Here is a 27,123-nt window from a genome sequence, read left to right as displayed (position 1 = left end):
CTCTACTCTCTACTCCTCTGTAATCCCTAGTGTTAAGCACCAGTCTTAGGCATGGAAAATATCACCTGCTAATCTTCTTAGTAACTGACAAAGTGAGTGCAAACACAACCCGCCTGGAATGTGGTGGACTCTGTATGGGTGATGGTTAAGTCTGTGATTGGGGAAAACTGCCTCTGGTTTGAGTTAATGATGAGACACAACTGCACATACAAGATTGCCATGCAGTAGCAGCTACAAGGCCTTTCTTGCCTTGCTCAGCATCTTCAGGGCAACACCAAGTCTAATTCTAGGTATCAGAGCAGAAGAGAAAGGTGAAAACAGAAAATATTCTGAGATGAGCCACTTAGATGATTTAACGGCCATTTCAGCCTAGTGGAGAAAGACAAAAGGAGCTAAGATCACTTTGGGAGGCTGAAAGCTGACTTTGTAAGGATTTTTTTTTTTTTTTTTTGGGACCGTGGAGGTAGCATGCAGGATCCCCTACCAGGGGATCTTACTTCTCTTACCAGGAATCAAACTTACACCCTCTGCTGTGGAAGCATAGGGTCAAACCACTCAGGGAAGTAGGATGCCGGAACTGTTCAACATCTTGGATTATGGTGGTGGGTGAACTTTGATTTATGTAAGTTAGACCTCAATAAACCTAAGTCTAAAATAAGATACTATTTTGGATATATGAAAACATATAACAAAAAACTGCTTCAAATAGTTGTCTTCAGGGAGGGGAGATGGAGGTTTGGGAGACAGGGATAGAAGGAAGACAATTTTCATAGTATAATTTTTGCTGTTAACTTTTTCTTAGTTATGTGTGCTCAGTTGATCAGTCATGTTCTACTCTTTGTGACCCCAAGGACTGTAAACTGCCAGGCTCTTCTGTCCATTGGGATTCTTCCATGGGATTCTCCAGGCAAGAATACTGGAGTGGGTTGCCATTTCCTTCTCCAGGAGATCTTCCTGACCCACGGATTAAACCTATGTCTCCTGCATTGGCAGATGGATTCTTTACCACTGAGCCACCTAGGAAGACTTTTTTAAAAACTATATAAGTGAATAAATTATTTAAAAACAAAGACATTAATGATAACCCTGCTGGGCTTCCTGTTCCTTCTTTGATGACTCTGTAGTCACTGAAGAACGTCATCATGGGTTCTATGTCAATCCCTAAGGAGGCTGAGGAGGGTCCCCCTGCTTGAAGTGAAAGGTTTGACTTGATCTTCTCTACCCAACTCTAGAATCTGGCAATTTTAGATTTCACCAATCCTTTCCCAGAAACAACTGTGCTTTCCCGTTCATTCGCTTGTTACTTAGGCCAGCTCTTCACTGGGCACTCATATTTTTGTTCAGGTGCTCGTGTGTGTGCTCAGTCGTTTCAGTTGTGTCTGACTCTTTGTGACCCTCTGAACCGTAGCCCGCCAGGCTCCTCTGTCCATGGGAATCCCCAGGCAAGAATACTGGAGTGGGTTGCCTTGCCCTCCTCCAGGGGATCATCCTGACCCAGGGACTGCGCCTGGGTCTCTTACATCTCCTGCATTGGCAGGGGGGTTCTTTACCACCAGTGCCACTTTGTTTGGGTGCCTGTGACTATTTGTTCCTGCACATCACCCACAGGAAGGTCAGTATTACTTTCCTCTAACAAAAATCACACCACTCCTCTGCTTAGAAGCATCCACTGCTCCCCTGTACCTATGAATTCCTGATGCTGGAACATAAGACATCTTAGAACTTGTCTCCAACATGTCTTTCCATTTCATTTCCTTCCATTCACCTCCTGCCAGGCTTGAAGCAAAAGTAAGCATCTCACTGTTCTCCAAATATGCGTCTTTCAAAATTGTATACCTTACATAAACTATAGTTCTCCATTTAGAAATGCTTTATTATCCATTAGATAAACTCCTACCACACCTAAAGACTCTGCTTAAATATCACTTCCTTTGTGAAATCTTCTATGATTCTTCCACACTTAGTTACGATTCAGCCCCCTCTCCCGTACACTACTAGGTTTACACTACTAGATTTAGTGCTCTATTAGGTCATTTATCATAATATATTCTACTTTTCGGAGAAGGCAATGGCACCCCACTCCAGTACTCTTGCCTGGAAAATCCCATGGACGGAGGACCCTGGTGGGCCGTAGTCCATGGGGTTGCTAAGAGTTGGACATGACTGATCGAATTCACTTTGACTTTTCACTTTCACTTTCATGCATTGGAGAAGGAAATGGCAACCCACTCCAGTGTTCATGCCTGGAGAATCCCAGGGACAGGGGAGCCTGGTGGGCTGCCATCTATGGGGTCGCACAGAGTCGGACGCGACGGAAGTGACTTAGCAGCAGCATTTTACTTTTTCTGTCTGAGGGTCTGATCCCCCAACTAGAGCTTGAGCTTCTGAGGACACAGCCCAACCAGGCATGCCTCATTTTATTGTACTTCACTTGACTGCCCTTTGTAGAAACTATATTTTTGACAAATCGAAGATTTGTGGCAATCACGTGTTGAACAAGCCTATGGCGCCATTTTCCCAACAGCATTTGCTCACTTTGTGTCTCTATGTTCCATATTGGTAACTCTCCCAATACTTCAAACTTTTTCGTTATTATTATCTTCATTATGGTGATTGTGATCAGTGATCTTTGATGTTTCTACTGAAGGAAAGATTATGATTCGTGAAAGGCTCAGGAGATGATTAACATTTTAGCAATAAAATATTTTAAAATTAAGGTATATTTGTTTTTTTAGACACAATGCAAACCCCTAATAAACTACAGTATGGTGTAAATTTTTATATACACTGGGAAACCAATAAATTCATCTGACTTGATTTATTGTGATATCACTTTAAAGTGGTGACCTGGACTGAATGTGCAATATCCCCAAGTGTGCCTAGCAGAGTGCCAGAAACACAAATGATTATTTCTGCCCCATATTTCTATGTAAAAATGTGCACATGCATGTACTCATACACACACACATTTCTTGAGTGAAAATGTGAATGAGTTCCAATGTTATATATGTGGATGTTAAGGAAATAATAGAAATCTGATCTGAGCCACCAGCTGGTAACCCAATCTCTTACCATCCTGGAATGTGTCATTAATTGCAATGACAGCCTGGAAGGGTTTGGTCAGTTCGGCCCCTTGTGGGGAGCTGAGGAAAACCACAAATGTCTCCAGCCCTTCAATCACTGGATACTGAGTGTCATCCAAGATGGTCAAGGTGCAATACTAGGAGAAAAATCAGGATGTTAACTAGACTTATTGTGGTGTTCATTTCACAATATTTACAGATATTGAACCATTATGTTGTATACCTGAATCTGATATAATGTTATATGTCAATTACACCTTGACTTAGCACATACCCCTCCATAATTTTTTTTTTCTAATTAAAAAAGAGAGGAAAAGTCAAAGCAAATCTTCTAGAATACTCACCACCCAACACTCATTTGCCTTTGGGAGATTAGGACAAAAGTAACAACTTGCATTTCTCTGTTGGTCTTAAAGAAAATTTTTAAAATCCATAAAATGATGATCTATTTATCACATATCCTAGGTGTTTTTTCTCTAGACATCTGAAATCAATCAAGCACAGTTTCTACCCTAAATCCATGATGCTGGGTATTATGCTGAAAATGTCATTTGGAGAGTTTGTCAAAGATCTAAGTTGATTTGTTGGCTTGTGTTTTTGAACTCTCCAATGGTCCTGAAATACAAGGCTTTCACCTCTTCTATACTCCCCTTTCCTCGTCCCAGAGGTGAATGGGAAAGTAACGGCAACTTAGCCCTTCAGAAACACAGACGTCAACACGACCAAATTAGGGTAAGGCTAGGGAAAGGATAGACAAAGCTAGCTTTTGTCTCATCCTGCCTAGTTGGAAGCCAAAGGGCACATTAAAAAGATGAAAATTACAATATTAACTTCACAATATTACCTTTGGGGTCTACAGTTGTGCCATACAGGTAATCCCTTCTAATAATTTGGTGTCTATCACCCATGAGCTTTTCTAAACATCTTAAAGGGAAGATGTCTGAAGAAAAGGAAGACAGTACTATTTCAATATTTTAGAGACCTCTAGAGACTTTGGAGAGCAGACTAGAGATGACATGAACATCCCATCTGGCCTTTGACCTCTGCATGTGTACCTGCTCAGTGACACCTGGTCCGAACTCCACCTTCCTAGAGCTGGGAACGTAGTCAACCCCTGGGGTGGCAGATGCTGGGTCTGAGGGCCGCGTGGCACACCAGACAGACGTGAAGGTGGAAAGGTCAGTCCCATGGCGGACAACTGGGATCTTCACTGTCCCTGAATTGAGAAGCACACGTTTCAGTGGCCAGCCTTGAACCAGAGTGAGTGTGGTTTTCAGAACAATGTCTTCCCTCGCCGCAGCAGCTCCATCCTGCCACCTTGCCTAGACCACCTTCAGCAACACTCTGTGCGTCCTCTGAAGGCCCAGAGGTGTCACCAGCCCTCGCTGTATGGATATTAAGTTCAAGAGCAGACCTGCAGGAGGGCCCCACGGAGGTGGCGCTAGGAAGACAACCTTTAGGGGAAAGCAGTTTTGTGGCTTCTTCACAGGAGAACAATGGACTTAAGAGGGGAGGGTCCACTAAAGGAAATCAACCCTCAATATTCATTGGAAGGACTGATGCTGAAGCTGAAACTTCAACGCTTTGGCCACATGATGCAAAGAGCCAACTCACTGGAAAAGATGCTGGGAAAGATTGAAGGCAGAAGGAGAAGGGGACGACAGAAGATGAGATGGTTGGATGGCATCACCGACTCAAAGGACACGAGTTTGAGCAAACTCTGGGAGATAGTGAAGGAGAGGGAAGCCTGGCGTGCTGCAGTGCATGGGATCGCAAAGAGTCGGACACGACTGAGCGACTGAACAACAACAACAAAGCGGGGAGGGTCCACTGAAAACACCTTAAGCCTATTTATGGAGAAGAAACTCAGAGACGAGGGCCTCAAGGATGAGCCAGAAAATAGCCAATTAAGGAAGAACCAGCTAGGGGACTCTATGAGGCCTGGAGCTGAATGTCCCTAATTAAATGTTCCTAACTGGGTGATTTCCCTATTCTATCTGAGTGCTGCACACATCATTACTCAAACCATATGTGCTTATTGCTTATCTCAGGAAGAAGCTCATCTTCTGGCTGCCGTGACAACATACTTTGTAAGGCCCTAATGATATGCATGTACATTTTTAGCTGTTTTCACAATCAAGGTCAGAGAAAAGCTACGTGACAAGTCCATCAATTGTACTTTTCGAGCCAATAGCCGTGAGGTGACAAGTAGTCATGGCTGGGCATTTGTTGTATGGGGAAGGGAATGCGGTATAATAGAAAGGTCTGGGTTCTAATCCAGTTCTGTCATATTAGCTGGTCTTTGATTATTTATTTCACCTCTCTGGGACTCCATTTGCTCTTCTCTATAAATAAGAAAGAATGCAATGCACATGGTATGGTGGCTGGCATTCAGTAAATACTCCAAAATCTTAGTTTTTACTATCGCTAAGAATATCACCTTCAAAGAGGTGCAAGGTCTTGATCAGCGGCTCAGATTAGCAGACACTCAGCACAACCACTGCCTCTCTTATTAACAGCAGGATGTCTGTCAACAATATGAGGAAGACTTTGAGATTCATGCGGAGCCCAAAGAGGGAAGAGACCTGGGTGGAAGAAATCTGCCCATTGACTGCCTTGGGCTGTTATGGGAATGAGAGTTCCATTGTTAAAACACTGAAATTTTGAATTTATTTGTTATGGCAGTTGCAGGACACTAAATAATTTACCTCCATCTTCAACAGATCACATCCCCCTCCTTCACATGCCAAATGTTTAGCACTACACCCTCCCTTTGGACCACAGAGGCCAGCCAGTGAGCTCTAAGTCAGGTCTTTTCCTGCCACCAGTAAGCAGAGCAAGATAAGTGAATGGAGTTTCCTAACCTTCACTACCTTTCATTCTTGGTTTTGATGCTGAGTATTACCTGCCTCAGACTGACAACGGTGTCACCAAGGAATGGCATTCTCAACATCCTAAGGGCATTCTCAAAACTAAGAGGAAACTATTTAAGGAAGGGATCAGGAGATGAGTGAGGGGAGCCCAGAGATGCTCTCCATTACCTGCATCCTCGCTGATGGTAAAAGCCGTGTTGCCCAAGGACACGGTAGAAGCATCATTGGGACCAGCAATGAGCACCTTGGCCGATGCCATTCTTCCGATGCGGGCGTTGTTGGAAGCACCTGTCAGGGCAATCTCAAACTCCTCTTCCTCTTCGTATTCGCTGTCATCGATGAGCATGACATCACAGGTGGACATGGTGACACCAGGCCCAAATATCACTCGACTCTCGGCAGACATCCCTCTAGATTTAAAATCAGAGCCCGATTCTAGAGCATAGAGGCTACTGCCCATAGCTGACTTGGGGACCGTGTAGCAAATCACAGATACAATGCTGCTTGAATCCCCTGAAACACAAATGGCAAGAATACCAAAGTAGTTGAATGAGCATTTCTCAAGTTTTAAAATCTCTGGTAATTTTGATGGGTATGATTCTTTTTGACATATTCCATTCAAACTCTAACAGGAAATGTCCCTGCTTTGCAGTGTCTTAAGCCCGTGGTCTAAGCCACTTGAGGATTTCACATATTCCAGATCCTTCACCAAACAACCTGGAATGGATTTCCTATTCTGTGAATTTCATACTCTATTAATTCACAAGACTCATTGCCCGCCATCTAAGACCACAGCGGGCAGAGGGAGAAGAGACATACTTGGTACTTTAAGTAGAAAAGTAATTGTGTCCTGAAGACAGTGCTATGAGCACAGTTCACTGCCTTTCTGAATAGACTTCTGCACTTTAGCTCCCAGGGAGAAACAAGCCTGTTTAAAAAAAAAGGAAGACACAACAAAACAAAAAACCCCTGCCTCTCTGAACAAACGACTTAACTTATTAGCACTGCCACTTACCTGGGTGATAGGCTATTTGGGCTCGGCTGGCTGACCCAGAGCAACTGACAAGACTTACCTGTCCTCTGAGTGGCATCACCAAGGCTTGGTGTTACCTGCAGCATTGGCCACACTAACACACCATCAGCAGAAACAACAAAATACCTGACATCATCACTTACAGTCTGGTTGTGGCTTTGAATAGGGATCTAATTTCCATGTGTTTAAAAAAATTTGTTTTTAAATATTATTATTGGAGTGTAATTACTTTACCCTGTTGTGTTAGTTTCTTCTGTACAGCAAAGTGAACCAAAAGTCCATATACATACAGCCCCTCCCTCAATTTCCATGTGTTTTTAAAGTCACAATATTTCACAATCATAAATCCATATGATCTTTCTTTTGATTTTCCACGCCAGTGGAATCACCCTTTATTTCTCACACACGGTTAATTTCTCACCTGAGCTCTACATGTGACATTCACATGTGGAAATCTTTAAATACGTTTTCAGTCTCCCAAGAAGACAGGAAGCCAGTTCTCACACACTGTAACTGCCTGCCTTGACCAAGGCTACTAAATATTTTTGGACTGGGTGATTGATTAAGAACTCTGAGTTCAGGAGTCATTTGCAAGGCCAAATGTAACTAGCCTTCTGGTCCCACTTAAGAATAAATGGGCATGCAAACAACTTCAACGGAGAAGCCATCTGTAGAACTCACTGTAGGGAGGATGGTTATTGGGGATTGAAGTGAGTTGATAACCCACGATGCATCCCCACACATGAGTTAACATTGTACATGAGCACGTAGCATGTGAAAGGGACAGAATAAATGTTAGCTATTATTACAGCTCCTTGCCGCCTTGGGCACCAACAGACCTTTTCTTTCAATAGGTGCAAACAGAAAGCCAGCACTCTCGTTGACCCGGTAGGTCTTCTTATCAAACTCTAATGTGGGCTCGTCCTCAGTGTCATTGATAATGACCTTCGCCTGGGTGAACTCCCCTAGTAGGGCATACGCTGGCATGCTGAGCTCCACGGTGAAACTCTCGACATCCTCAAACACATTGTCATCGTTGATGACGATGGTGCAGGACTTGGTGTCCTCTCGCTCATCAAACTGCACCTGTCACGAAGGAAACAGCAAGGAGATAAGCGGTGCCTCAGATTCCCCCGCTCCACTACCCAAGGGCATCATGGGGAAGAAGAGGACCCAAGTCCAGTGGGCAAGCCACTGAATGAAACAGTTGGTTCTTCCTGTCAATCCCTCCCGCTGTATCACTTCTCCCCATTCTATCTCTGCACACTGGGGCTGATTCACTGTATACAGACATGGAAGGAAGAGATGTCTCCTATCATGCGGTAAACGTAGAAAACCATGCAGGTAACTATTCATATCCTGTTTTATTAACTCAGCTGGGACAGCAAGAGTCATTTTTTTAACACCTAAAAAAATTGTTTTCCTATTTATTTGGTTGTGCTGGGTCTTGGTTGCATCCCAGGGGATCTTTTAGTTGTGGCAAGTGAACTCTTAGTTTCGGCATGTGGGCTCTAGTTCCCTGACCAGGGATGGAACCCAGGCCCTTTGCATTGAAAGCATGGAGTCTTAGCCACTGGACCACCAGGAAAGTCACAGCACAAGTCGTTTGATTACTTGGTTTTCCTTCCATTTGTGGCAAGTTTAACTGGAAAGATCTTTGAACTTGGAGTGTGAAATTCTGGCCTCAAGTCCTGGTTCTGTTATTTCCAAGCTGGGTTAGGCTATAAAACTTCACAAACCTCAGATTCGCCATCGGCTAAATAACAACAATATGTCTATTTCACATACTTACTGGGAGAACTAAATGAGACAATGTAAAATGAAGGCACTAACTTTACTTTAAAGCATGGAACAAATGCAAGATATTATCATCATCACCATATTACTCATATAATCAAAACTGACATAGAATCTCAGTGTACTGAATTATGGAGTTTGAATTCAGAGAAAGTCACATTATGAACAGGCCAGACTGAATTTTAACTTTACGATTACATCCTTTCCCATTTAGATGTAGTAGATCCATAATGTGAATTAACTTAGCCTGATATAAAATAGAAAAATTAATTTATATGCATACAATTGTGAATTTATAGGGATTTCTTCTGGTTGTACTTTGTCTTTATAAAAAAGATGATTAAAACCTACACATGGAACCAGGGTTATGGATCAGTCTAAAACTGAGTGGACAGGCAGTGGGGCCTGGACTGCATTTTGTGAAATAGCTAAAATGTGTAAAATTAGTCCTAAACCTCTAGGGTCACACAAATCTGAAAAACACACGCTTTTCATCAATAAAAATGTACTACTCTGCATCTAATCAACGTATCAAATTAAGTTTTACTAAGATCCACATTTTAAAATGCTCCCAGCTAAATGAAACACTCAAAGGTTTCTATTTAGGCCTAGAACACACTGTCTCTTGTCATTCTCTGAAAAGCACAAGTATGTGCTCTTTATTGTTATTTTGCTAAAACTTTCCTTAGCTTATCTGATCTATTCTAATTTCTCATTTAAACTTGATATAGATTAGACGTTTGGGATTAAAATATACACACTACTATATATATAAGATATCAGGGCTTCCCTGATAGCTCTGCTGGTAAAGAATCCGCCTGCAACACAGGAGACCCCAGTTCAATTCCTGGGTTGGAAAGATCTGCTGGAGGAGGGATAGGATACCCACTGCAATATTTGCCTGCAATGCAGGAGACCTGGGTTCAATCCATGGGTCGGGAAGATCCCCTGGAGAAGGGAATGGCTACCTACTCCAGTATTCTTGCCTGGAGAATTCCATAGACTGTATAGTACATGGGGTCACAAAGAGTCAGACACGACTGAGTGACTTTCACATATATAAGATAACAAGGACTTACTTTATAGCATAGGGAACTATACTCAATATTTTGTAATAATCTATAATGGAAAAGAATCCGAAAAAGAATATATATATGTTTATATATATATATAAACACACACACATATATATATGAATCACTTTGCTGTACACTTGAAACTAACACACATTTTAGATCAACTACATTTCAGTAAAAATGAAAAAAAAAATTGATGTAAGAGGCATTAGCTTAGTCCAGCTGAAATGCTTCAGAAAGAGAGCCCACTTCTCTTTACGGGGATTCATGCTGCCATAAGAATAATGAAACTACTTTTAAAAAACACTTAATAAATACCTAATAAGTGCCAAGTATTGTACAATACTTGAATCTGACATGTAGAGGGTGTCCTGCCATAAAGGAGTTTACTATTTATGTCCTCTTTTCTCTTTTGCTTTCACTTTTTCTTTTTTCTCCTTCATTCACACCCTGGCACTAATTACCACTGCTGCCCAGTGCTGTCACATAGAGATGTGCAAATGTGTGTGTGTGTGTGTGCACACAGGCATGCATGTGTGTGTCTCTACACTCCTACAAACCCAAACAGCTGCCAACTGATTTTCTCTAAGGCAACTCACACTCAACATGTCCAAAGCAGAATCAAGATCACCCCCTCGCTAGACCTGCTCCTCTTTGGCATCCGCTCCCAGAGAAGGCATCACCATCCATCTCTCCCCTCTGTCCACTCTCTAGCCCACTGCTGAATCCTATCAATTCTTACTGGTCTGTTGAATCCACCCACTTGTTTCCACCTTCACTTCATTTGTTTTATTGAGTATAGTTGATTTACAATGCTGTGCTAGTTTCAGGTGTACAGCAAAGTGATTCAGTTATACGTATCTATCTCTTCTTTTCAGATTCTTTTCCTTTATAAGTTGTCACAGAATACTAAGTATAGTCCCCTGTGCTATACAACAGGTCTTTGTTGGTTATCCATTTTATATGTATAGCAGTGTGTAATTCGTTAATTGAAAACTCCACCTTCACTTTATAAATGAAGCTCATCTCTCACGCAGCCAATTCCAAGAGCTCCCCAACTAGTCTCCCTACCCTTCAGGTAATGAGAAGTAGGGAGGAAAGGTTAGGATATCAAAGGCTGAGTGTACAACATGGTGCCTGGGAGGCTTTTCTTGAAGCAAAATGTGAAGATTGAGAAGCTGGACAGCAGTTAAAACTGTAGCAGGGACTAGACAGACTGTGAAGGAAAGAGCATTGTGGGAAGACAACGTAGCACAGTGGCCCGAGGAAGGGTGCAATGGGCAGGGAGGTGGGGTGAACAAGGGGGAAACTACCACAGTTGACGAGAGCCACCTCCCAGCCTGGCTGCAGCCCACCGGCAGTTCTGGAGCCAGAGGCCCCCACGCCCACCTACCTGGCCAGCATACTCCACATAGTCCTGCTGTCCTGGCTGGGAGCCCACCCGGGAGCTGGAGGTGGCCGTGCCTTGCTCTGTGCGACACAGGACAATGGCGTACTGGTTCAGGTTCCCCGTCCTCTGCACCGTGACACTCACTGACCCTGCTTTCTCACTGACGTTGTAGCTGGAAGCGCACAAAAAGGCCATCTCTGAAATTCTGAAAGGGCTGTGAAGAATCCACGTGCTTAATGCCTATCTCTGAGGGTTGGTTACTGGGGTCGGACAGTTTTGAGAGGAGGTAGTTTGGTTCCTGTAAGAAGTTAGCTGTAAACTGAGGGAATATATTCACTTGTGACAGTCATAGAAGCAGGTGACCAAAGAAGGAGTGGATGCAGAAGGATATCTGCCCCATTTTTAGAAGGAGGTGGAAGACAGCACATAGGAGGTATGCCCTCCATATTTCAGAACACAAAGAAATAACAAACAATGTCGTCCAGGTGTGGTAGAGTAATTAGCATAGGTCAGTGAGTTCCTTTGGAAGAAAGCTGCTTGGAAGCCAATTAATAACTTGGTTCAGGTGGGAACTGACTGGACCAGGTCTCTAAGGTGTTTAAAAGAGCCAGAGTGGTGCCAGAGGTAAGAAAATGAGAACTGGGCCAAGGTAACAAAAGTGTCGAGGCAAATGGGGCTTTATGACAATGGGGGAGGGCCAAGGTGCTATAGACTGGAAGTGTTCCCCTCCACATTTGTATGCTGAAACCTTAATCCCCTCTGTGACAGTAATAGGGCCTTTGCAAAGGTGGTTGCGTCACAGGAGTGAAGCCCTCATGAATGCGATTAGTGCCGTCATAGAAGAGAGCTCCATCTGCCACGAGAAGTTACAGCAAGAACTCAATTCTCCATGGACCATGAAGCAGGCCCTCATCAGACACTGAATTTGCCAGCACCTCAGTCTTGGACTTCCCAGCCTCTAGAGCAGTGAGAAATAAATTCCTGTTGTCAAGTTACATAACAAGTCACCAAAGTTATGGTATTCTGTTAGAGCAGCTGGAATCACTAAGACACAGAATTAACTTAGCTTGCTGCTAGGAATTTCTGTTGAATTGCAAAGCAGGAGGCAAAATATACAGGTGCCATTTATTCATACCAAGCTATCCAGGTTGAGAAAAGCTCAACCTGACCTGGACTTTGTTTTTCATCACTGAGGATGGCCATTAACTTTGATTTGTGGCTTGTTGCCATGAGGGTTGCAGGCAAAGTGCCTTTGAGGGGTTTATCTTCATTGCCAGTTGGGGGACTCTCTGTATTACAGTCCATCAACATTAGAGGGTTGTCCAGAAAACATCATCAGTTTTATTCAACTTATTTAATTCTGAAGGAGTTACAAGTAAGAGGTAAATAGCAGCAGAGTGTACTTATATAATGGAGAATGAAATGGCAACCACTCCAGTATTCTTGCCTGGGAAATCCCATGGACAGAGACTGGTGAGCTACAGTCTGTGGGGGTCACAAAAGAGCTGGACACAACTTGTCGACTAGACAATAACTATATATATATATATATATATAAAACACATATATATGTTAATTCTAATTTTCCACTCATTCTCCAAGTGTGTGTAACAATAGAATAGCCTCCATCTGGGGCACATGAAACCAAGTTTGCATGCTTCTTTTCTTCCCAAGATCTAATTTTCATTTGAATTATAATGAGTTTAGTTTCTTAGTGGGTCTGTGAAATGTAGATTTAAATAATAATATCTCCCACAAAAATTACAGTCCTAGTTATAATCTAATCCATAAAATCAGCTCTGTGTTTTACCACTCAGTGACTTTCTGCCTCTGGACTCCCCAGCAAGACTACAAAAGTGTCTTGAAGAGCTGTCTGTGTTAAGCTATGAATTTTTAACTAAAGATACATGATTCTGTGTACACCAAAAGAGTGAGGGGGAGAATATAAGCTTAAGAACAGGGAGAATGGAGACAGTAGGCAAAGACTGTTTCTGCAGGCCAGTGATTATTTTTTTCAATGTATTTTTTTCCCCATCACTTCTTCTGGATTATCTTCTAAACTTGAAGACTGAAGGAAAAATACTTTCAGGAGAAGCAGTAAAGTATGATGGTTAAGATCACTGGACTTTATTGCTTATTAGCTATATGACTTCAGATAAGTTAATGTTTAGTCACTAAGTTTTGTCTGACTCTTGCGACCCCATGGACTGTAACCTACCAGGCTCCTCTGTCCATGGGATTCTCAGGCAAGAATCCTGGAACGAGTTGCCATTTCCTTCTCCAGGGAATCTTCCCAACCCAGGAATCAAACACGCATCTCCTGCATTGACAGGTGCGTTACCACTGAGCCACATGGGAAGCCCTCATATAAGTTACTTAACCTATTTCTGTCTCTATTGCTTCATTATTGTGGAGGCAACAAGGTTACTTGTCTCATAACTGCAAGCATTAAACAAGATGACGTATGTCAATTACCCACTACATATGGCATTCAAGAAATATTTGGTGCAATTATTATTTTTATTCTTATTATCATCCCACCATCGTGACTGGATGATTACAGCTGACCTCCAAGGTGCTGCATCCGGGCTTCCTCTGCTTTCCTGTTTCATTTCTCAAGAATGAACACCTACAGCACCTGTACCTGGTATATTTAAAACTGATGAGGGACCACTGGATATGGAAGATGTTGTCGCTGACCACATTGGGTTTACTGTCTTTCACCAGAAACTGAAAACTATCCATCATCTCATGGATCTTCTCTTCATGCAACACGTAACGAATCAACCCCAAGTTCACATCCTCTGTGGGAAAAAAAGATACTGAATTAACCAGGGGATGTAAAGACAGCCTCATAGATTTCTCCTGACACATCCAGTTTATTCTTCTAGTGGATTACAGACAAAACTTATTTTTCCAGGAACAAAAAAAGATTGTAGTCTTAAAAATAAATGTTTCTACCAGATCTTAAAACAAGATCCTGTAATTCTGTTTGTGCACAAGAAGTACTATTATGCTGTTGAACAATGACAATCCCAGGGTCTTGGCAAAAAAAAAAAAAAGCAGTTTAATAAATGTCTATGGAAAGTTTAAAGCAAATCTTAGAGCCAACAGAGGAAAGTCTCTGACCCCGTCTGCCATGCATATATGCTTATAGCTGTCCCTACTTCCTTCAAAATAAAGGTTCTTTGGAAGGTATGTGTTACTGAGAAAAGCTGGAGTTGGATTAAAACAGCCCCCTCACAAGGCACAGACAACATGGGGCTAGGAAAGAAAACGGATTGAGGAAAATGGACAGGGATTAAAAGGAAATATGGCACATAAATTGTAAGACACAGTTGTGTCTTCCCAATCAGGTCCATCCCCAACAGCAGTCTAGAAGAGTCTGAAAAATTTCCAGTAAACTAAAATACAAATTGGTTTGCTTGATGTGATTCCAAACAGGAAACTATTCTATTGAGCAATCTACCCATGTTGATTTTTCTTTCTTTGCTGAAGACAAAAAAATCCATAATCCTTTAGAGAAAAAAATTTAACCACACAGGATCACAGATGTTTCATAAAGTCTGGTGGCTATTTTTGTTTTGAAAGCAAACCCACAAGTATCACATGATCTTTTCCAAACAACTTGGTCAAAACTGAAAGCAATTTGGGAACTGAGGAAGCCAGGTAAAGATAAAAATTTTCTTTTTTGGGGCCATAATTTGGAGTAACAGGGGAAAAAATATCAGGAGAAGTAAAATTTCACTGTTGGATGGTTAGATGCCAAAGGATCTATTTGTCTGTAAATAGGTCCGGGGGGAAGCAGCTGGCAGTGGTTGTGAGAAAGATGAGGGAGGTAGCAGAACTGGGGTTAGAACAGACCCTTCCCACTTCTCGTGTTAGTTGCTCAGTCGTATCCAACTCTTTGAAACCCCATGGACTGTAGCCTGCCAGGCTCCTTCGTCCATGGGATTCTCCAGGCAAGAATACTGGAGTGGGTTGCCCTTCCCTTCTCCAGAAGGATCTTCCCAATCCAGGGATAAAACCTGGGTCTCCAAATTGCATGTGAATTCTTTACAATCTAAGCCACCAGGGAAGCCCAGCTCATGAGTGCTCACCCTGTGTGAAGGTAGCCACTGCCCTGCCAGGCTGCAGTTTGTTCTCCACGTGGCCGTGCTTGGGGCCCGTGGTGATCTCATAGACAAGTTGCAGGTCCTCCGTGTCTGGGTCCATGGTCAGCAGTTCCTTCTTGGTGATCAAGTTGGTTGCCTGGAATAGAAACCCATTAAATTTAATTCCTGAGATGGGAATAAAGCAGGAATAAGACCCTCTGACTCAGATTTAATTCAGTTCAACCATGATTTACTAAGTGCATTTACTGCCTGGAAAACTGTCAGGATTGAAGAGGTTATGAGGACAGAAACCATCCCAGCCTCTGCCCTTGATGTTCATTCTTTCCTGGGGAAGAAAGGCTTATGAGGAAGGTAACTGTGGTGAGTGCTCTAGTGGGAGATGCAGAAAAGACTGCACCGCAGTTTCAGGGAGCCAGGACAATTCATTCCACATGGATTAGGGATGGGGGTGGCTTGAGTTTGGCCTCGAAAGAAGGTTGGAACTTTGAAAGAAGGATACAATCCAGGGAAGATGGCCACTTTATACCGTATAAGAGTTGATTACAGTGCTTGAAATGAAGACAGACAAATATATAATATCCCAATACTGCTCAAATATACTGGCTAAATTTTAATTCATTCATTTATTCATTCAACAAATATTTAATGAGACCAAAGGTTTGAGAGAAAAAAAGGATGGTCAACACTATTGACTGTTACTAGACCTAGTAAAATAAGGGCAGGTAAGTGATCTTTGATTTGGTGAAACTGAGGTCGTTGATGACTCTGATTAAGAGTCACTACAGTAGGGTAAGAGTTGGAAGTGGAAGACCAGTTGGAGAAGAAGAGAATAGGATGGTTCTGAGTATTGAGAAAAATATCAAATAGGGCATGAGAGGAATCTGTACTAATTTTGTCTCATATATTTTAAAATTTCCAATGAGTTCAGTGGAACGCTGTAACACCACTTCTACACATAAAACCAACATATCAGCGACATGGAGATGGGAAAATGCACATCCTGGAGGCAATACCACAAACAAAAGTATGAAATCAGTTCCCAAACTGAGCTGAATAACTGTGTGTGTTTAGGTGGAAATGAGAATTTAATGCTTGACATGGTACCAGGTGAGAATTATGGCATATCTTAAAATGACCCAATTGGAACTTACGAAAAGGAGAAAAAAAATTTTAATTTCTAGAAATCCTCCGATGATACTCATCTACCAAAAAACTCACTTCCTTCCCATCTATGGCATGTATGAGAAGTTTTCCCAAATCCATCCTTCCCTTTTTCTAGTCAACAAACTTTTAGCTGAGCACCAAACTGCCTAGCTAGACACTCCATGCAACAGATAGGGCCATAGGATCAATTTCTTCTTAAAACAATATGAGTGCAAGTGATGTGTTTAATTTCTGTATCACTTGCTTAAAATTAAGTTCCTTGCCCCCTACTTTTCTGTATTCCTCTTCCCATGGTATGCGGTACTGATGAGCAGCTGAAGAGTTTTTCGCCCTGCTTTTTGATAGCAACACTCTAGTGATGGCAGAAGAGTAAGTCAGAAGGAATATGCATCTCTGAATGGTCATGTGGAGCCCTAACCTCCCCACTTCCGTGCTTTACGTGAGAAAACAAATTTCTATCCTGTTTGAGCTACTATATTTGGAGGTCATTCTGTAAGAACATCTTATACTATAATACAATTCTAACCAGATTCATGGAGCTCAGCAATCTTAAGAACTCAGCTTACTTAGGGAGGGGTAAGTTGAACAGTTCTGTTCATATTGTCAAGAATAGGATAGAGCCCAAGTTGGTCACTGAGACAGCAGCAGATGGAAAGGCCTTACCTTGCCATCCATGTACTCCAGCCACTGGAGCCCAAGGTTGGTAACAATCCTAGGGGTGCCATCATCCACTGGGAGGATGTCTATCCAGAACTGCTGAGGTGCTGCTGTTATGATCTGTGATGAAAGCCAGAAAAGAAAACTCATCATTCACACATACCTGAAGTATGTCAGGTCTAGGACTTACAGAAGCTGGAACCCCTGAAATCTGTTGACACTTCAAAACGGGCAACTGAGCAACTTCCATTGCTCATCACCACTCGGCTCCTGAGGCTTCAGGGACAATGCTGACTGACAAAGTGGAAATGATATAAGAAGAAAAGCAAGACACAAGTGGCACTCTTGCTGGAATTTCAGCTGCTATGGAAGTTGGTTTCCCCAAACCTAAGCTTTCTTTAGTTGAGTTCAATATTGCCCCCAAGGTGAAACAATAAACAAAATATCTTCCTTTCAATAACTATTGGTAAAACTTCCGTCATTAAAATGTGAATCTCAGGGACTTCCCTGGTGGTCCAGTGGTTAAGACTCTGCATTCCCAGACCGCAGTTTGATCCCTGGTTGGGGAACTAAGATCCTGCATGCTGCACAGCATTGCCAGGAAAAAAAAATTAGTTAATGTTAAGGTCTTCAGGTAGGATTCTGCTAGATGTGAAAAGATGTTTCATGGGAAAAGATTTCCTTTTTTCTTTTTTTGAGAAAGAACTGTTCACATGGGGAAAGGGGGCAGAAGAAATCAAGAATAAAAGCATTTGTGAGGACTTCCTTGGTGGTCCAGTGGTTAGGAATCCACCTGCCAATGCAGGGGACATGGGTTTGATCCCTGGTCTGGGAAGATCTCACATGGTGTGGAGGAACTAAGCCCATGGGCCACACCTACTGAAGCCCACAAGCCTTAGAGACCACACCAAGAGAAGCCACCGCAATGAGAAGCCCATGCATCACAACTAGAGAACAGCCCCCACTCGTTGCAACTAGAGAAAGCCGGCTCACAGCAACAAAGACCCAGCACCATGACTCCCCGTCCAAAAAAATAGTGTGTGTGAGAATAGTGCAAAGACATTTCAGCTTATGACTTTATCACCACACAGATATACACATGCATATTCACAACATACATGGGGAGTCTGGTCCAGTACCTCCCCATTTTGCAATGGATACAATAAGCTGGCAGACAGGGCAGCAAGATACTGGTGTTTCAGCCTCCTCCAACCCTCCCAGATAATTTCCATTTTCGAAATGACACGGTCCCCCTGGAGACCTGCTGTGACCTTTTATGTTTATCAGAGAGGTGGCCCTCTTGTTGATTCATCCTGAAATCTTTTTTTTTTTCTCTTCTGAAAGTCAAATGAACTGGGGAAGCAGCCACAGTATGGGAGAGGGAAAATGAACATGATGGCCTGCCAGGTGGAGATGCAGTGCGCACACTGAAATGGCAGGGAAATCCCAAGAGCCATCCTACTGACACCTTGGACAACTGAGAATGACCTTCTCACAGGCTGTTGGTTTCTAAAGCACACCAGAGGATCTTTCCTGGCCAGGCAAAGAATCATTCATCATCAAAGGAGGAAAAAAACTGCAGGCCCGAGAGAAGCTGCTGACCCTTCGCTTATGCTGGAAGTAAACAGTAGGGTGTGATCACGTGCTCACTAAAACTGCTTATGCTGAGTCAGACAGCTGTGTGAGACGTCAGGGGTCCACCTTTCATCAGAGTTGCAGTTATTCCTAGGGGAAGGTTATGGTGCTGCAGGAAATCTGCTAAAAAGTTCGAACTGCAGGGAAGAGAGTGAAAGGGGATGTTTATAGTTTCTTCTGAACACCTAAATGTTAGAAGTGAGCAATTCCCTTAAGAGAGAGAAGCTTGACAGCTTCATGACCTCAAAAGAAAAGCAACTTCATTCGTTCCACAAGCTGGTCCTAAAGTGACGACCATGATGATTATAGCCACAATTTATTGGCTATTTCTTGTGTTTCCTGTGGGCTAAGTGCTTTGTGTAATCAGGGGAGTAGATATCCTCATTGTACAGATAAGGAAGCTAAGGCTTAGAAAGGTTAAATGACTTACAAAGACACTCAGGTAGTAAGTGACAGAAGCAGAATTTAAATCAGTGTTTTTTGGATGCAAAAGCCATACTCTTAGCCACTGTAATTCTTCATGAGACTGAAAGCTCTGACTGGCTCAGGAGATGATTTGCAACCCTGTGATCTTATTGAAAACCCAGATGAAAGAAAAAAGGAAGGAACAAAGGTTGAGTGCAAAGGAAAAGGAAAAATAATAGCAGTGATAATAACAATAACGACCATCTTTTACGTGAGTACTCAGTCTTTGCCAATAGTGTTAAGCATTTTTTATGGATCTTTTTGTTCCTTAGACCAATGGAAGCCGGTGATGATCCTTGTGCCCACTGTACAGATGAAAAGCTGAGGCTTATGGAAATTAGGTCATTTGTCCAAGGCCAATTAGGTGACAGAACCAAAGCTCAAGCAGTGCTGAGTACATGCTAATTTGCTTCAGTTGTATCCAACTCTTTGTGATGCTATGAACTGTACCCACCAAGCTCCTCTGTCCATGGGATTCTCCAGGCAGGAATACTGGAGTGGGTTTACCCTTTGCCTAAAAATGCCATGTTCAGCCTCCAGACAAGCTCTGGCCTGCTGTGCTCCACCTCCCTCTGCTGTTTTGCCCCTCACCTCTTTTCCTCCTTCCTCAACAATGAAGAAAGGGTTCGTCCCGTCAGCCACGGTGAAAGTGAATCGGTCTCTGAGGGAGTTGCTGCCATCGTGGCTGTAGCGGACCCGGCTCTGGTAGATGTCCTCCGTGGTGAAGGTGGACGTGAGCTGGAAGGGCTGCCCATCGGCGGTTCGCTCGATGATGCCATGGCGTGGGGGCTGCACGACCGTGAACCTGACAGACTCGGCCTGCAGTGGAGGCAACAGGAGGAGAAGGGAACTCTGTATCAGGAGCCAGACGTGTGAGTGGTGGCCAGCAGGTGGCCAAGGGTAGTTAAACCCAAAGACCTTTATAAGACAAAGACTGCCTTTTCTTTATAGACACCAAAAATCAAGCTAAGGAGAGAAATTATATTCGTTACTACAATCGAACTTATATTCTGCTGCCTTCTGTTTTTGAGATAAGACATTTAAATTTGTCCTTTGGGGTCGTAGGGGAAAACTTGAAGGTCTAGTAAGAACTAGACCTTTTAAAATCACTCACTTCCTTTCCATCCACTCTCCTCCCCCAGCACACACACTTTTCCAAAACTCATACATAGAATCTATGCATCAGAACAGAAGCATAACTTCCCATTTTTATTTTTTTCATTGGAGTGTAATTGCTTTATAATATTGTGTTAGTTTCTGCTGTACAACAAAGTGAATCAGACATCTATGTACATATATCTCCTCCCTCTCAAAACTGCCTCCCACCACCCCCATCCCACTCCTCTAGGTCATCACAGCACCCAGCTGAGCTCCCCCTATTTTACAGGTTCCCACTAGCCAGCTATTTTACACATGTGGCATATATACGTCAACGCTACTCTCTCAATTCATCCCACAAATTTCCCATTTCTAATAACTGCTTCTAGAGTGACATGAGAAGGAAAAATACTGATGAAGAAAATCCTGCTCAGGACTCTCCAATGATTTCCCACCATCTTGGAAGAAAATGCAGAGGCCTGACCTGGGCTAAGAAGGTCTTCTGTAACCTGGTTCCACAGTTCCTCTCTGGCCTCCTCCTTTTCCTCTCCTGCTTGTTCCCTGGGGTCTAGACCCTTGGCCTGGCTACTCAATTGTTCCAAGCGCACTGGACCACAGGGCTTTTGCCCTCCTGAGGGATTCTCCCAGGAAACTGCACAGTCTGCTCTTTCTCTTCCTATCTCTGCTCAAGTATCAGCCACTCAGAGAAAACTTCCCTGACCTGTGCCTCAAACAGCACACACATCAATCTCTGTCACCTTCATGTCACTTTATTTTTATTTCTAGCACTTATCACACCTGACACTATAGTCTATGTTCTTTCTTTCTTTATCATCTGTCCCCCTAACCAAAGGTTGTAAACTCCCTAAGGCTAGCACTTTGATCTGCTTTGTTCACAGTGCTGTCTTTAGCATCTAGAGCTGACCTTGGTAATAAATACTTGCTGAAAGAATGAATAAATAAATGAATGCATGCTGGCACGGGGAAGGGCATACATAGAACTAATTAATAAGTGAGTGGTACCCTTAATGGGAGCTAAATCATGTCAGAATATTAGATTCTTTAATTGGAAAGCATTAGGAGAGGAGGAGTTTAGTCTCGACATGCCCTGTTCTAACGGATAAAGCCTGGTTCTTTGAGAATGTTCACACTGCAATAATTAGTTGTCATCCGGTGAAGTCTCGATGAAGGAGGGAAAAGTGTAGCGGAGAGAAAATCCTTGTTCATTAATAATAGGGAGTAATAAAAATTGGATAAAATGCCATCGACCTAATTTTCTGTGGATCATAATCAAAATCAGAATGTTAACATGATTGTTAACATGCAATCGTGGGAAAGGATAAACGTATTTCGGGTTTCCAAAAGAGTTTAAAAACAACTTATTTCAAATGTATTAGCTTTTTTTTCCCAGCAGGCCATGGTATGTTCTGGTTTTTAGTCCTTTGAGGGTGCTTGTATTACTTTCAGCCCCATCCTCGCCCCACCCTTGGGATCTACTGTCACAAAGCAACAGGCATCTCATTGGACAAGAGAGGCCAGGGGAGCACTCCTACCTCTGTGTCTGCATCCACCGCTTTAAGCTCAAACTCCGTGATGGTCTTCCTCACACCCTCCTGTACCCGCATCCCAAAGTTTTGCACGTGGGGCAGCGCGTCATCCACAGGGCGAAGAGTGATGCGGAAAGTCTGAGTCACCTGCAGGGTGAAAAAGTGCAGGTGGGCCGCCTGTCCCCAGCAGCCACCTGAGGAAAAGGCAGACGCTCTCTGCATTCCCTTTCACACCGTTCCTGGCGTGACTGACTGACCAGGAACCCAGAGGTGAATTCTTTTTGGCAAGATAGAGTTTCTTTGCCTCTGTCCTGGGCTGAGAGCAGAGGGAAACGGAGCTCTCTCAACAATGGTGGCTCCGGGCCCTCCAGTTAAAGGAGAGGACGCTGAATTGATACCCATCAAGGAGGGAAGCGAGTTCCTCACCCACCTCGTGGACTCCATCAGAGAGCGTAAAGCTGAAGGCATCTGAATGCTTCTCAGTCTCACTGGAGTGGATATACTGAACGTTTCCTGAAGTGAGGTCAGCTTGCGTAAAGGAACTAATCTGGATGCCTAGCAAAAGACGAGAACCAGAGAAAGGGTGTCAAGAGGCGAGTCATGGCTCTCTCAGCTAAGGGAAATGTCACACTGTCCCCAGAGAGAGTCCTTTGTCCTTTTCTTACAGTATCGATGTGCTGCCCTCTAAGACCCTGGGTTAGAGCTGTCTGTGTGTTTCCCCTGCAACAGCATATGTTCTGTGGGAACATGTGTTAATTATCTAGGCTTCTACCCTGTGCCAAGGCAACAGCTGGTGCTCAATAAATGTTACTCTCTTCTCTCTTGGGGTTTATGTATGCAGGTCAAACTGTGAAAGGTAGAGTCATTGCCTTCTTTGCCAGACTCCTCGCTCTGAAGTTTTACATCCCCCATCGCCTCATAGTCCTTTCTGAAAACCTGCCCTAATTCTGAATATTGTGTGATGGCTTAGTGTTGAAACACTGGGGTCCAAGGGCTTGGCTACACACAACCTTTTTTCTGAGATTGGTGAGCCTTAATTTCATCGGATATTCTTCAAGGTCTCTTTCATTCTCAGTTCTATGATTCTAGCTTCTTATATACCACTTTGGCCAAGATGGCAGTAACAAAACTTACCACACGACTTTGGAGTTTGAGCAATCATTCTTTCTCAACTCTCAAATGACCTACCAGTATCTTTTAAAAATGTGATACAGCGAAAACTATTTTTCAGAGTCATTTTAAAGTTAAAAACAAAACCTGAAATGATTTTTAAATAATGCCAAGGTATCCCACTAATGAATAATATCTCTATCTTTTCAAATACTCGACAACATTTGGCAAAACAGCCCCAAATTCTTGCTTCTATCTTAGGGCTCCTGGGGTCCATCCCCAGGTGCCAGACAAGTCTGAAATAAAATCATATCCTTAAATCTCTCAGCACAAATTTTCTGATTCTGGGTGTTAGAGCATTTATTTAATCTAGTCCTTTGCTTTGGTCCTGAAATTCATTTGCTGCTTCCTGGAATTTATTATTTATATTTGTCACTGTTAATCCTAGCAAAACCAGTTAGTCTTTACTGTAAAAAAAAAAAAAGAGAGAGATTCTACTTTGACTATTTTACATTTAACTGTGATATTAATATCATATTTTTATCTTAAAAATAAAACACATCAACCAGTGTGGTTAACATTTGCATCTCTGTTTATCATCTGAAATGTCATTCAGATACAATAGCCTCCTGAATATTGAGGCATAAATTTTTTGATGAGGCATTTATATTTCTGTGCTTACTAGACCAGCTCTTGGCAGGCAAAAATGTGGCCCCCACCCTCATTTTATGTTTCATCTTGTGGTTCTGGACAGAAATTCATACCATTCTTTAAAAATTTAATAACTTCAGACTGGATACACAGAGAAATTTAAACTTCTTCCCCTGCTGTGAATCCATTCTCACAGCTCATGAGGAAACACCTGTGTGGATTCTCATGATCAACTGGTCACCTAATTCACTATTCCCTTTATGAAACTCTAAGACTGATTAAAAAGGTGATAGATTTCCCTTCTTCTTGAGAAGGAAGTAGTGAGATTAATCTTCTTATTTTTTTCATATTTTTTATTGAGAGGAAATTGATGTATAATAAATTATACGTATTTGAAGTATAAGTTTATATTATCTTTGTTAGGCCCATGAAACCATCACCTCAATCAAAATAGTGAAATGTTTCCACCACCCCAAAAGTTTCTGACATTCTGTAACCCTTCCATCCCTTCTTTTCCTATGTTCCACTCCATCCCAAAGAAGCAAATGAAGTCATTATAGATTAGTTGGCATATTCTCTAACTTTTTTAATAAACAGAAACATACAGTATATACTATTTGATAAATGACTTCTTATTTATTTAGCATAATTATTTTGCTAAACATAACTCATCCATACTGTAGCATGTATTCCTAGTTCACTCCTTTTCATTGGTGAGTACTATTCCAGTGGATGGTTATATCAAAGATTGTTTATCCATTTATCTGTTCATGGACATTTAGATTATTTTTAGTTTGGGACTTCTACAATTAAAGTTTCTATGATCACTTGTGCACAAGTCTTTGTGTGGAAGTTTTCATTCTTCCTGGGTAAATTGCTAAGAGGAGGACAGTAGGAATGCATATAAGGTGTATGCTTAACTTTTTAGGAATCTGCCAAACTATTTTCCAAAGCAAAGTACTATTTTATATTCCCACTGGCAGTACATGAGTGGTCTTAGTGGATCTTTTCCAATTCAATCTAGCAAACACTGGGCACTTACCACGTGTAGAATGTTGTTTCAAATTTGCTTATATGGATTTTTTAAAAATATGTTAAAATTTCATTAATTTTTGGCTGTGTCAGGTCTTAGTTGTGGTGCAGGGGTCTTTGTGGCAGTTGGCAGGCTTCTCTCTAGTTGCCTAGATGTGGGATCCTAGTTTCCCAACCACGGATCAAACGCACGTTTCCTGCATTGCAAGGTGGATTCTTAACCACTGGACCACCACAGAAGTACCCAGATCATTTTTTCTTATCTCAGCCAGCTCTGGTAGGTCAGGGTTGGCATCATTTTTCTAGATTATGATACTAATAAAATAGATAAGAAATGTGACCCATCTGAAGGTAACAGTTAATAAGAGGGCAGTGCTGAGACTGGAACTCAAGGTTGCTCACTTCCAAAGTTTAGGCCTGCTGCAAGTACTTCTTTATCTTATGTTGATTACATATTGAAATGAGATTATATATATATTTAATTATTTTTTATTCTGTTAGGAGTGCTTTTGGTAAAACTTATCTAGCTGTTTTGGGCTAGACAAGGAACTGCTTGGATTTCACCCTTATCCTTTAATTTTTTGTCAAATAAAAGTGATACATGAGTATTAAAGAAAATGTGAGAAACACAGAAAAATAAAGAATCACAAACCACTCATAGTTCTACCATTGAAATATCACCATTGCAAATTTTTTTAAAAAATTTGAGTCATAGGGTAATTTTCTGGCTATAACCTCTTTCTTATCTGAAATGCTGATTTTGATGGTGGTATTTAGTATTATGATTTAAATGATAGCCATAATTAAGTGCCAGAGGGTAACAAGCTGCATTAGAAGGTAAGCTTCAAGAGGACAAGATTTTTGGTGTTTCTTCACTAATGTGCACCGAGAATACCACCCGGCATAAGGGAGGTTCTCAAAACATATTTGGTGAATGAATTTAGTCCATTGACTACAATTACTATCTAAGAGGTCCCATTAAGCAGAGATTCTCAATATCTATACACTTAAAACATTTTTTTAGCTGTTGCTAATTGGCTATTGGAAGGCTTCAGCCGTTCACTCACCTGGCAAGATGCTGCTTCTAGTAACATATTGTCCTTACCGACTGTCATAGCAGGTAGTTACTGTTTGAAATATCTTGAAGGCTTTTAATGCCATCTAAGGTGTTTTCAGTCACCAACCTGCTGGCTAACCTATGTATCTGGCAGCATTATGGAGACCCACGTTAACCCTGTCAGTTTTCTAACTCCCCTGGAGGGCCAGTATGTTAGAGAAAGTTCAGTCCAGGGCAAGGAAGTGGTGTGAGAATAAAGCATCTTTGAAGAAATTGCCTTCCTAATCGGATGTCAGGAAATGGCCCTGGCTCTCCTTCTTCAGTGCAGCTGTGGATGGCTCTGTGCCTATTGTCTGTTCCCACCTCAAGCTCATGCTGGGTAGACTCTCAGCTTCTCTGCTTCCGATTTTCTTCCAAGCCTCCTGTTAACGGAATGAATTGTATCCCCCCAGATTCATACACTGATGTCCTAACCCTCAGTGCCTCACAATGTGACTTTATTTGGAAATAGAATCACTGCAGATGTAATTTGTGAAGATTAGGTCACTGGGTGGGGGGGGGGTCTTCTGTAGTGGCTTAGTGGTAAAGAATCTACCTGCTAATTCAGGAGACACGGATTCAATACTGATCCAGGATTATCCCACAGGCTGCAGAGCAACTGGGCCCATGGGGTACAACTCTTGAGCCTGTGCTCTAGAGCCCAGGAACCACAGCCACTGAAGCCCATGCACCCTAGAGCCTAAGCTCCACAACAAAGAGAAGCCACCACAAACTTTACAATGCTTTACAATGTAAAGCATTACTTTACAATGTAAAGAGGCTTTACAATGCAACTACAGAGTAGCTTGCACTTGCCACAACCGGAGAAAAGCCCATGAAGCAATGAAGATCCAGCACAGCCAAAAAATAAAAATAAACAATTAATTAAAATTATTTATTTTTAAAAGGTAAGGTCATTAGGATGGGCCCTAAACCAATTTGACTAATGTCCTTATAAAAGAGGGAGTTTTGACACAGACATACACATACAGGGAGAATGTCATGTGAACATGAAGACAGGCATCTATGAGCCTAGGAGAGAGGCCTAGAATCGAGTCTTCCTCAGGAAGAACCAACTCTGCTGACACTCTGATCTTGGACTTCCAGCCCCTGCATCTGTGAGACTATAAGCTTCTGCTGTTTAAGCAGCTGTTTATGACCGCTGCCCCAGCATACTAATGCACCTCTGCTCTCAGAAGGACCTGAACTAAGACACCAGGTGCATTCAATTTTGGTTGGTGTCACAATCCTGAGAGGCTGAGATAGCGAGGAAGCCAAGGAATACCTTAGGTAAAGCATCA

At 42.3% G+C, this 27,123-nt stretch overlaps 1 protein-coding gene across 1 annotated transcript in view; it reads right to left on the bottom strand.

Annotated features, from left to right (window-relative positions):
- Nucleotides 1-27,123, bottom strand: part of FRAS1 (Fraser extracellular matrix complex subunit 1) — a 330,441-nt gene that overhangs the window by 56,898 nt on the left and 246,420 nt on the right. Inside the window, exons 47-57 of the mRNA XM_055587421.1 lie at nt 22,364-22,488; nt 21,940-22,080; nt 19,880-20,107; nt 17,195-17,308; nt 15,353-15,503; nt 13,897-14,056; nt 11,256-11,424; nt 7,829-8,075; nt 6,125-6,469; nt 4,139-4,299; nt 3,073-3,220 (exon numbers count right to left, since the gene is read on the bottom strand). Of these exons, the coding sequence (XP_055443396.1) occupies nt 3,073-3,220; nt 4,139-4,299; nt 6,125-6,469; nt 7,829-8,075; nt 11,256-11,424; nt 13,897-14,056; nt 15,353-15,503; nt 17,195-17,308; nt 19,880-20,107; nt 21,940-22,080; nt 22,364-22,488 (1,989 nt within the window). The remainder of the gene's footprint in view (nt 1-3,072; nt 3,221-4,138; nt 4,300-6,124; nt 6,470-7,828; nt 8,076-11,255; nt 11,425-13,896; nt 14,057-15,352; nt 15,504-17,194; nt 17,309-19,879; nt 20,108-21,939; nt 22,081-22,363; nt 22,489-27,123) is intronic.

Source organism: Bubalus kerabau, chromosome 7, assembly GCF_029407905.1.
Source record: "Bubalus kerabau isolate K-KA32 ecotype Philippines breed swamp buffalo chromosome 7, PCC_UOA_SB_1v2, whole genome shotgun sequence".
In the NCBI taxonomy this organism is placed as follows: domain Eukaryota; kingdom Metazoa; phylum Chordata; class Mammalia; order Artiodactyla; family Bovidae; genus Bubalus; species Bubalus kerabau.
This window is presented reverse-complemented; position numbering and strand designations above follow the sequence as displayed.